Source organism: Phyllostomus hastatus, unplaced genomic scaffold, assembly GCF_019186645.2.
Source record: "Phyllostomus hastatus isolate PE091 unplaced genomic scaffold, TTU_PhHast_1.1 phas_contig_159, whole genome shotgun sequence".
In the NCBI taxonomy this organism is placed as follows: Eukaryota; Metazoa; Chordata; class Mammalia; order Chiroptera; family Phyllostomidae; genus Phyllostomus; species Phyllostomus hastatus.
The window spans coordinates 6,287,263-6,299,600 of record NW_025333640.1 but is presented as its reverse complement, the minus strand read 5'-3'; the positions used below and the strand labels follow the sequence as shown (position 1 = coordinate 6,299,600).

Below are 12,338 nucleotides of genomic sequence, written 5' to 3'. Positions count from 1 at the left end.
CCACCGAGTCCAGAGGGTGTCTCTCAGTGCAGGGTAGAGGCAGGCAACCAGCATGTTGCAGACCTCCACGCCAAGACAACAGAGCAGGCAGGGGGTACTTGCCCTGGAACAGTACTTAACCCTCTTTGCCAAGACCTTAATGAACAGGTGGAGATTGTGGTTATTGATGGCATTCCCCACGGTTTTGCTCCTTAGAAAATGTTTTTTCTCTCTTTTTCTATATAAACAATTGTAGAGCTGAAAATGTTCTTAGAGATCATCTAAATGCAACCTCTCATTTTTCAGAGGGAAAGAATGCCAAGAAAGAAATGACTTACCCAAAGCCACGGGGCGTTTTTGTGACAGTCTAGATTAATTCAAAGCCAAAGTTACTCTTTCACACTATTTTACCTACCCGTCTTACTCTTCCTTTTCGTCCTTTTTCAACCTAGACTTCAGAGGCATAATTTTGTTCTATTGGTATGTGAATATAGTTAACACTACTCAACTGTACACTGAAAGATGGTTAAAATGGTAAATTGTATGTTATGAATATTTTACCACAATTTTTAAAAGTTGTTCAATAGAAGTCAAATATTGAGTATTAAGCTTAGACAGCCATAAGTATAGTTTAACATCAAAAAGTGAGCTATGGGAAAAAGCATAATAAATGAGATCTAAAGTGACACTTTCAATTTTACTAATAAATGTATACTTGTTCAGTATCCATTTTCTTAAAAAAGTAATGTTGATCCTTAGGCTGATGCTAAGCAAGCCAACGTGTGTTGTCAAGCCAACACTGCCTTTGCTGAGGGTGAGTGGGGAGGCAGAGGTGTGAAAAACCATGTGTTCCTGCTTTATGTATTTCCAGACTCCTCGTAGCTGCAGAGCCTCTGGGGATGTGCAGCTATATGCATTTTTATGCAATTTACACAGTGTCCTTTGAAAATGTCAAGCATAGGACATATGATAACTCACATGGGGAGGTTGAAAAGACAAAGCAATTATCACTGAATGCATCAACATGATTAAATCTGAGAAATATAACACTGAGTGCAAAAAGCAAATTACAACATATGTCAATTACTATGCCTGTTTAAGAACACCCAGCCATAGTGTTTATGAGGGCAAACGTAGGTATATATGTTTACATATATATAATAAGAAATATACAAGTAGGTTACACACCAATTTCATGACAGTGGTTGCCTCAGGCGGGTGAGGAGGGGCATGGGATCTGGAAAGCCGAACAGAAAGGATTTCAACTATTAATCACACACAGGAAACAAAAATGTTAATATTTTAAACAATCTGGGTGGGAATACAAGGGTTTTTCTTATGCAAGTCTCTAAACTTTTATGTTTAAAATGTTTCATTTAAAAATAATGTTGCTGTGTCACAGACATGGAGCTGTATGCTCACTGTGAGCATAAGGTGAATGGTGTCCTTCAAACTGGAGGGGAGTGGGGGTGGGGATCAGCGCCCAGACTGATGAGGTGCGGGGCCAGAAGAGGCACAGAGGGTGCTGGTTGAGAAGACAGACAAAAGTCACCTTATCTTCAGGGATAAAACTATTAAAATCCAACAGGGATAAAGTGTGATGTTCTCTTTGATCCCATCTCTCTTTCATTCTGTGTTGTAAGCACAAATAGAAAGGCTTTAACGAGGGGGAACTTCACAGCTAGACAGCACTCTTAAAGCACGTTGTTAAAACTGCTCTCTTTCTGGATGAACCCGTTTTGAAACCATAAATGTTAACTGGTGATACATGGTAATTTAATATTGCATCTACGTACCTCCCCAAGGCCACCCTCCACCACCAAAGGCTTTGTTTATTTATTTGCATACAACCTGGTCATGTGAAAAAACCACTACTCTGGCATTCAGACAACCTAGGTTCTAATTTCTGTTTGGCCACTTACAGATCTTCAGTTAACTCAAGGAAATCGAAATCTCTATGAGCTTCACATTTCTTTTTCTTTTTAAATTGGAGATATACAAATCCTGCCTATTTTAAAACTATGAAACACAATACAAATGTAGTAGGGTTTACATTTGTTTAAGTTGGAAGAGAGTATATTCTTATCTGTTTTACTAATATCTGTTTACTTATCTGTTTTGTTGGGTGGCAGGGTGCTTTGTTTTGTTTTTGTGAGCTGCTGCCCATAAGAACCGTATTAGATTTATTAAAGAAGGTCTGTCTGAAATTTTGAATTTTGGGTTATTCTCCAGCACTTTAGAGTTCTATCACCAGCAATTATCACTGTGGCCTTATATTATATACCCTTTGTATTTCCTAGCCTTCCTCATAGATTATTTTTTTATCCTTGTGTTGTTACACTGCCCCTCACTACATGATGGGTGCTCAATGCATTTAATTAAATTAGACTGGATTATAAAATTTCCCACATTTGGAGTTATCATTATTAAGGCATGCCATCTGCTGGTTCCCCGATGTATCTGTCAGTCAGCCTAAATTCCTTAATATTCCGATCAATCAAAATTAATGTTGAAGCATTTGTGAGTTTGTGTATTAGGCAATTTTCCCACGTCCTTCCACTTCCTGTTGCAGGTGCTATTCTTTCACTGAACCAGTCCTGAATTCCTTTTCCTCCAACCCTCTTTTACCTGTTGGTCATTCTTAAAACCTGGATAAATGGAGTTTATATTTCAGAAGCTCGGAGTGACCAGAGCAACATAATTTTGGGCATGCTCAGGAGGTTGGCCTGATTTGGAAAATAAATATGTCTTGAATGGGGGTTTTCAATGCTGCTTGTTTCAGGATTGGAAGCATCTTCGTCTTAGCATTATATTGGGAGACCACAGTCCCTCCCACCCTCTTGGCAATCTTGCATGATATCCGTGTGCCCAATTTTGGAGCCAGCCCTCCTGGATCTCCTGGCCAATCAAGAGACCACACATTGTTGCCTGAGAGACCCCGGATGCCAGCGAAAGGATTTATAGGTGGTGATTGGACTACAGGAAACTAGAGGTTGGGGGCTGGGCAAAATCAAAGAAAAAGCAGCTATGGCAACACCAGCGCTTGAGGCTTGAAGAGGGAGTCGAGCTGAAAGAGGTGAGGCAGTGGGTAGTGCATGAAAAAGATGGAGACTCTCTTTTGAGAGCTCCACTGTCATCCTCCTGGGCCTCTTGCAAGCCTTGTCAGTGCTGCAGGGGTATTACATTTTGCTCCGTTTCAATTGCAGATGCTTCATACAACGTTAACAACCAACAAATGTTTATATGCCTATCAAACACTAGGTCTTTTTATTGTATTGCAGTTTTTGCTTTCTAACTAGTTTACTATAAGATGGACCAGTATTTAAATCTAACCATACCCTAATGCCTGATACTTTCCTGATAATATCTGAGGTTCCCTTCTCTAATGATGCTGCAGTGTATAATGAGTGAGTTGTGTGTCAGCAGAGAAACTCAATACTATTCTGCTCTGTAAACTACAAATAAAAATCTAATAATCTTAAGTATATTCTCAGTGCTCAATTCCTGATGTTCTGAGTTTCACCCTACATTTCCACTGGTTTTAATCCTTAAACTGTCCTCTCCACTGTTTCATTCATTTGTTCCATTGATTTAACAAATATTTATCAAGCATCTATTATGTGCTATGACATTAAGAGTCAGGTGAGCTGAGCAGTCTCAGAAAATTACGTAAGCAAAGAAGCATCAGTGTTTTGTATTGATTTCTCTGAGGGATCTTCAGTTCAGTGTGTCTGGGCGGATAGTATATGAAGAGAGAGAGAGACAGATGAGGCTCAGAAGGTAGATGGAGATAAATTCATAATGGACCTAGACCTGCATGCTAAAGAGTGTGGGTATTCTGTAGCCATTAGAGAGCCTCTAAGGGGTTTTGAACTGCACAGGGACACGATCAACTAACTGGTCTTAAAACAAAATGAGACATAAACCTCGTAGGTAGAATGGTGGTTACCAGAGATGAGGAGTGGGGAGAGAATACATTAATAAAAGGGTACAAACTTTCAGTTATAAGATGAATAAGTTCTGGAGACTTAATGTACTACAGCATGGTGACTATATTAATAATAATAATAATAATAATAATAATATAACATTTATTGACATTTGCTAAGGGAGTAGATCTCAAGTGTTCACCCACACACAAATGGTAACTATAGGAGGTGATGGATATTGAATAGTTTGTTCATTTCACAATGTATACACATATCAAAACACCACCTGTATACTTTAAACATGTATAACTTTTATTTGTCAACAAAGAAAACTCTCTAGCAGTAAACTATAAGCTCCATTAAAGCAGAAACCCCTTTTTAAAAAGTATAGTTTATTGATTATGCTATTACAGTTGTCCCATTTTTTTCTCCCCTTTATTCCCCTCCACCCAACACCCCGCTCCCACCAGCATTCCCCCGTTTAGTTCATGTCCATGTGTTGTACATATAAGTTCTTTGGTGTCTCCATTTCCTATACTATTCTTAATCTCTCCCCCTGTTTGTTTTGTGCCTACCATTTATGTAAAGCAGAAACTCTTAGCTTTATACCCCGAACACAGACCTAACAGGTCCTAAGCAAAGCTGGATAATGGTGACAGTGTGAAGAATGGCTTGGACATGGAATTAGAAATGTGTGGCCACTGGAACTTCCCCAGAAAACCCATCCTTGCTGTCAGCATGGAACATGGAACTAGAAACACACATTTTGGGCTAAGGCCATAGGCCCTCTTTCTTCCTTTCTGTCCAAAGAAACATTAAGATAAAAGATAAACATTCAGGAACGTCCATTAGGAGGAAAGAGGTCACAGAAAAAGCAGCACCAAGTTTTATATGTGAAAGGAAGACAAGACAGCTTGCTTCGTCTTGGTGATGGAATGGGGGTAGTTATTTCTGTGTATGTTACATGAAAGTGCCTGTGCAGTAGCCCTGAGTGGTCTGTGCTGTGAACATGTGTGTGCATGCAGACATACACACTGCCTGTCTTCTAGTGTGAAGGGAGGAGGGGAAAACTGTAAGAGGATAATGACAAAAGACAAGGTAGGGCACCCCCACCTTCATGCTTCAGCAGGACTATTCTACCAAGAGGGCTGTTTCTCCTGGCCTGACCCATCTCCTGAATACCAATTTTCCTCAAGTTGATTTAAAGAAAGCCTAGTTCAAATAATTTCTAGCTCTGAGGACCCAGGGAAAAAATGATAAAGCAACCAGTGCAGGGCCTTGGGGAAGCCCTAGGAAAATTCCTTTGTCCTAATTCAAAAATTTCGCTTGGCTTGTTTCCTATACAGAGTGGGAAGAGAAAGAGTTTCTCCGCTTATAGCAGGAGTTTTTAACCTGTGGTAAGCAAAATTTTATGTTCATGTGCATTTTTCTAGTGAGAAGATTCATAGCTTTCATCATATTCTCAAAGAGTTATTTGGCCCTTGGAAAAAATTAAAACAATGAGTTTATTAAGAAGAAAGATCAGACAAATAAATAACAAAAAGAGAAGTAAGAAGTTTTTAACTGGGCAGATCTAGACTCAGTGACCATGCTTTGTATTTATAATTTGCTTGCCCACATGTACTTTCATAGGTGAATTAATAACACTGCAATGAAATTATTTCTTATGCCTTTTGCAACTTAGCTAAATAAGTGTGACTTAGGTAATTAGCTGTTAGGGGGCTGAGAAGAATGTGATGGCTGATCTGACTCCCTTTATTCCAGTGGTCTGATGGCAGCAGGTATTGTCTGATGCAAGAAGGCATTGTCTAATGATGCCACTGAGGTTTTCAAATATTGGCTTTAGCTTCAGCTGTAATTGAAACCTGAGACATACTATTATATGTCAAGTGAGAGCCTAGAAGATTTTAGATCTAGCGTTTGGGGGAATCCCATGTCAATCATAAATGAATGATTTTTTTTATTTTTAACTGTCCAATATTTGTTGCTGAAGAGTAATTTCTGGAGCCCATAGATCAGGCAGGCAAGGCCTGGTCCCCTCAGTCATCACCACTGCCTTTCGATATGAACCCAGCTTTAGAGAAGAAGGACGGCAGAAACACTGAGGATGTGCATTGAAACCACCATCAACTTGCTTTAAGTGTTTTCCACCTTAAAATATTTGCCAAGGCCTTCTCAAGGACAGATATTGAGGCACCTGTGAATGATAAGATCAAACCTACATGAGGTAAAAAAATATTTTGGTTGTGAACACTGGAGTCTTGATAATGTACCCAAAAGAGGAAATTTATTGCAAGGATATCAGGGGGCTCACAAAATGGACAAGAAAAGACAAGAAGTTTCTGAGGGATGAGGCCACAGGAACAACTTAACAGAGCAGCAATGCTACCTTGAAGGACCACCCCGGCTGTAAAGTAAGGATAAGCCAGCATCTGTCCGGCTGACCTACCTCTGTTTCGAGACCACCTCTTGGCCAGGAAAGGGAAGGCCACCTTGATCAGCCAACCCAGCAAACTCTAGACAATGAGAGAAAAGTAATTCCTCATGGAAATTATAGTGCTTTAATAAAATGAAGGCAGACGTATACTGAACATTTAAAAACAACACATTTCCCTCAGTAAACCCAAATCTATCTGTCTCCTAAGGCGTGGTATTTTATATTATTATGTCATTCTACTTTTTAAATATGGTATCAAGCTAGAACCTTTGTTAGTTAGATGTCAGAAAGTTAAGAGAGGGGAAAGTCACGAGGGACAAGGGTGGAGTGTTTTATATTGCACTATGATTTTATAAATTGAATTACCTCTTCTTTCTAGCCAATATGGTATGTTATTAGCTAGAAGTAATTCTGGATTTCCCTCCATGGTTCAACAAAAATAGAGTTAAACAAACCTGGGTCTAATTTCCAGTTCCATCACTTACTGTGTATAATTTGGGGCAGAGTGTGTAGCTTAAATGAGCTTCATTTTCTGTATCTATATAATGACCTAAAATCCACCATCTCACCAGATTGTTAGGAACTTTAATTGAGCATACAGATAAAGTGCTTCCAGTAAACGTTCTTCCCCTCAATCCCTTCTCTCAACATGCTAAAAGATTGTGTGGTATTAATATACTCAGTATTCTGAAGATTATATGATTCATTTCTTCTGCTAGGTATAATTTTTCTCACAGAAGAATACTCAGTTACTCATGATGGCATTTGCACCTCCAAAAAGCATGGATGGTCCCAAAATGCAGACAAAGATGAGTACCTGGACACCCTTAAACCACCAACTTTTGAATGACCAGGTGAGTGACCAGAGCTATTTTATCAGATGCATCCATGCCTTAAAGGGAAGAAAAAGTATTAAAAGTTTGGTGGTCAAAACATGAACAGCAGTTGTTTAGGATTGTGTAATGGGAGAAAAAATGAAGGATTTTTTTCAAACATTTTCGAGTCCTTGCTATGTGGGCAAGGTTGGCAGTAAGCCGAGTCCCTACCTGTGATGAAAATGTCTTAGATTTGTTCTTTCCTCCACTCGCTGCTCCTCTCTCTCGCTCTAAATATTTCTTTTCTTCTATTGCTGGTTCTCTGCTGGAACCACCAGAAATGAGAGAGGAGCAGGTGGTTTACGAGGAGTTCCCCCAAAACAGGTTTTCTTGCTAGATTTGAAGTTACTAGATAATGCTGCACATTTAACCAAATCAATAAAATAAATAAATCACATCCCATTATTCACGTGACTCAGGTTCTCCTAAGAATTTATTTCCAACCTGCGCTCTGGGGAGGCACTAGTCGAATTCACCAAACAAAGGATTGCAAGGGTGGGGAGCTGAATATCATGCCAGGGCATGAGACTGGCTGACCTCTGGAGATTTCTGTTCCTTTTGCAGGTAGGATCAGAATTTACTAACTGGTCTGTGTGCTCCTGTTATCAGTTCAGTTGACTCCTGACCCACAGGTGTCTGAACTGTGGGGGTCCACTAATACATAGAATTTTGACTATGTGGGGGTCAGCATCCCTAAACCCCTCATTGTTCAAGGGTCAACTGTGCCTATAAAAGGACCACATCTACTTGGCAGTAAAATCAACATCAATAGAACCAATCTCTGCCCTGGCCAGAGCACTGTCCTGTACACCAAAAGGTTGAGGGTTCGATTCCCATTCCGGGCACAAACGAGTACCTCGGTTAGGGGTTTGATTTCCTGATTGGGGAGCACACAGGGGCCAACCAATTGGTGTTTGTCTCTCACATCAATATTTCCTGCCTTCCCCGCTCTCTCTCCAAAATCAGTAAACATATCCTCGGATGAGGTTTGGGAAAAAAAAAAAAAACCCGACCTCATTATCTTGCTCCTACGCACTAGTTCCTTCCTCTGGTGAAACACCAAGTTCCACTTCCCACTACGTCACTTAAACCAGATGACTTCCTTCTCTCTGTTGGGTCTGGAATTTGGTTTCCCTCAAATTACAAGTTAATAACTTAGCCTGTTACTTATGGCACAGAAGATACTACAGTCTCACAGTAAAAGACACGAGATTCTTGGATCAGAGACAAAGAACTTCATTGTTCACAGTGCAGCAAGCCGTATGAGCATCGTGTTTATGTTGGTTCTCCTTGCCTGCCTGTCCACCAGGAGTGATGCAGGGGGCCTAGATAAATACTATGCATACCACTGGTTTGTGCCACAGCTGAGGAACATGAGCCCAGAGAATCCACTGCTTCCATAGTGAATAGTAAAAAAGCCTGCTCTTCATCCCAAAGGGAAATAGTACCTCGTTGCTCAAGGTTGCCTTGCTGCAAACAAAACTTGGAGAAATGGTGGTCAGGGCCTTGCATTCCTTGTATTCCAAGAGCTTTCAGAGTGTGAGAGGCCCAGGGAGCAGTGTCAGCCAGCACCCCCTCACCTCCATATGCAATTCATTTTCAAGTTCTAGGAGCCTTCCTCTGGGCTCCTTTTCTCCATTGACCTACATTTCTCCAGCTCCACATTCTCACTTCACACCCTCATCACCCTTTGCCTGGTGCATTTCAGTAACCCCCAACAGGTTTTGCTGCCTTTATCCCTACCAATCCATCCTCTGTTTTGGTTCAGAATGATATTTCTAAAATACTAATCTAATTCTATTATGTAAAACCAATAGTAGGCCCTACTCTGAAGAGTAAATTCTAGACTCCAGATTCCTGTGCACAGCATTGAGGAACCTCCCAGTTCCAACCCCTGCTTCCAACACTGCTGCCTGTCATCCTATATCCAGGTCAACTAAGTGGACCGCAGATGAACCATCTCTCTCACACCCCCACACCTTTGCACGTGCTCTTCTCATTGCCTCCTAGAAGAGTCAATTCAAATATCCTATTTTCTGGGAAGCCTCCTCCTGCTTGCTTCTCTTTGTTCTCATTGCTTTTGGCTGACCTTCCTACTCAACTCTAATGCGTTGAGTTGAGATTGTATTTTTTCTCTGTCTCCAGTGCCTGAGAGGGTTCCTGAAAAACAGACATGGAGTCATCCTGGGACCCCCCTCCATTGACCCTCAGCTTCTTGTCCCTACAGCCCTCCTTCCTTGGCCTGGATTTGGCCCTTTGCTCTCTGAACCCAACAGATACGTTCATCAATCTGGCAAAGCTGGAGGAGCACCAATCCTGACCCCTCCTGCTTAGTACTTTCCTATTTCTATTCCTCTGATGGGTAACATGAGCAGTTTGGCGAGTGAGACAGAGGAGCCAGCATAGTGACCAGAATAATGAGAAATAAAAGGGAGGGGGAGACTGAAAAGGGAAATGATAAAGGAAGGAAAAGAAAAGTAAGAAATAGAAAAGGAAGGATCAGGAGAAAAAAAGGAAAAGGGGGGAGAGAGAGAGAGAGAGAGAGAGCGAGCGCACGCTCAGCGTTCATCCAGCCCTGAACAACATGGGTCTATTGAAAGTCTTTTTTATTCATCTCGACAATTATTTGTTCATCACCTGTTTGCAGTGTTCTTAGCTCTCCAACAGTTTATATAACGACTTCTCTGCTCGCCTCCCACACACCCAGAACTTTAGTGTTTAGTTTTGAAATCTGTTTTCCTATGGAATGAATGGTGAAGATTTTACATACGAGTGCAAAAGTGACTCAAATTGAAATACATATTCATTGGATGCCTTGCTTTTCAGAAGTTTTCTTTAGAAAATTAGAAGTCTTAAGTAATTCAGGAACTGTGGAGGAAAAAAGGTCTTAATTGCCTGATGGCCTGTTTGTTGTAGATTGGGTCGCTAGAGAAGCAGCCCCTGAGATAGGCATGTAGGGTGTTCACTGGGGAGGCGCTGGGGACCAGCACCAGGAAGGGCAGGGAGCAGAGGAGGGGGCAGGGAAGGAAGCGGAGGGGAGGAGCGGAGGTTTGGGGCAGAGGAAGAAGCTGGGCTGTGATGCACTCTCAATGAGGCCTCCACTGGCCGGGTAGCCACCCTGAAAGTCCTGGACATGGCAGATCTCCCAAACTCATGGCTGCCGGCCAGCTCTCACAGCAGGTGGGGGAATAAATAAGTCCTTTAGTCCCACCGGGGGTTCTGGGCAGTGTGTTATACAGCAAGCATTGCATTGTCTTAATCTTGGTTCTTGATTAGCTTTTGTCAAATTGAATAATTTCTGAGATAATATTTATTTTGTTATTCAGACTTCCCATTTTATTCCAAAAAAATTATTTTTTGGTTTAGTTAGGTTCTAGTTTGGAGTAACATTATTTTTTAAAATCTTCACATGTATATAAATGTAAATAGACATGCACATATAGTTCATGTATGCAAATACCAAACTCCCAATAGTGGTTTCACCCAGAGTTGAGCGGCACTGGGAGAAGTGGGCCTGTTAGAAGAGAGCTTTCATTCTTTTTACTTTTCACAGTGCATTAAGATTTCAAATTTTAAAACAATTTAAAAAATAAATATAAATACAAGTAAACAAAGAATAACTTTGGGAATTGAACATTCTGTTTCTAGATCAGCTGTTACAATGATTTCCTAAGTGACTGGAGGAGGTCCTCTACCTTCTCTAGTCTTTTACTACATTCCTTCATGAAGTGAGTAGGTTGGATCATATGACTCTGAAGGTCCCTTTCACATCTAACATTCTGGCTGAGTGAAAGGGACTAACAACAGGATACAGCTGGTCTGAATGTGTCCAAACAATAATTTCAAGAGGTTTTCTACACTTCTGAAACAGGGGTTTGTCACCACCAATCTGTAATTTTGATGTCCTCCTTTTTTTGTTTTTGTTTTAATTTTCTTCTATTTTCTAATAAAACGTGAAATAATGTAACTATTCCAGACTAAAATAAGAGTCACAGGATTTTTAACATCATTGTAGGCTTTAAGCAGAAAGATTGAATTGAAATTCAGATGCCTAAAAAAAACCCCAGCATCATTAGCATTAGGTAAATATAATGAATTTCAAAATAATTCAAGTATTGTGAATTTTGAGAGGAGGAATGTTTTGGCCATCTAGTGTCTGAATTGAAAGTAACCAACTTTTTTTTTTTCAAGTATAGTTCACAGACGTAGTACAGTACATGTTAAAAGGGTGTCCTGAGAAAGAGCATTTTGTTACCATCAATCAATCATCATTTAGGAGCCTCTGTCTTACTCCTAAATTGTAATAATGTCGCTTAGTGAAATATGTAACTGCAGTGTCGATAGACTGAAATGACAACGTAGGATTTTGATTTAACAGCACACCCTGAATAAACAGTGTTATAAACATTCTGCAAGGAAAGAAGATCCATTTTTATATTTCCATTTTGAATCGATATTTTGTTTTCCAGCTCTTTAAGGCAAAGAACATGATTGATTGCAAATCTTTGAAATGAAGACTTGCTCCAAACCATAAGATAGAAGACTGTAACTGAGGACCTGACAATTAAATAATTTGTCCCAAATTATATGTCTCATCAAAGATAGAATCAGAACCAGATCTGAGCTCATTTGGTGTTTCCCCTCCCCCTTCACTCCTGTCAGTTTCTACTTGAGTCTAGATGCCTTGTGATAAAGAACCAGATGTGGTTGGACCCTGCTTAGACTTGATCACTGGTCCTTTAAAGACTATTGTTTAGTCTTTAGCTGAATAACATTCCTGAACAAAAAGCATTCATTTGAGCAAAGGGATTGCAATCCGACAGACACAGGTTCAGGTAGCAACCCAAACTGCACTCTGGAGAGAGCAAAGAAAGGCAGGATTTATGAAGACAAAACCCACAAAATGTAATTCTTTCATGCAAATGAAGGAGTGCTAGCTAGGTTAACAAGGACTGATTAGTTCCAGTATGCAAATGAGGAAGACAGGAACTAATAGGAAGTAAGTAAAGTCCATATGCGTCCATGTAGCAGTTACTCTAGGTGTTTGTGGCTCAGCCTTAAGCTAAATTTAGCAACAGGCTTGCAACTTAATGCAGCTCTGAGACTTGAGGCGCAAGA

The 12,338-nt window shown here is 40.4% G+C and overlaps 1 protein-coding gene across 5 annotated transcripts in view; it reads left to right on the top strand.

Moving 5' to 3' along the window:
• Positions 1-2,949: 2,949 nt before the first annotated feature.
• Positions 2,950-12,338, top strand: part of FBXO16 (F-box protein 16) — a 41,647-nt gene continuing 32,258 nt past the window's right edge. For 4 of the 5 annotated variants that reach the window (XM_045831456.1, XM_045831454.1, XM_045831452.1 and 1 more), the window contains exons 1-3: positions 2,950-3,055; positions 5,255-5,305; positions 7,065-7,199. In XM_045831456.1, the coding sequence (XP_045687412.1) occupies positions 7,101-7,199 (99 nt within the window). In that variant the 5' untranslated portion in view covers positions 2,950-3,055; positions 5,255-5,305; positions 7,065-7,100. The remainder of the gene's footprint in view (positions 3,056-5,254; positions 5,306-7,064; positions 7,200-12,338) is intronic. The other variant, XM_045831453.1, reaches the window with a different exon arrangement.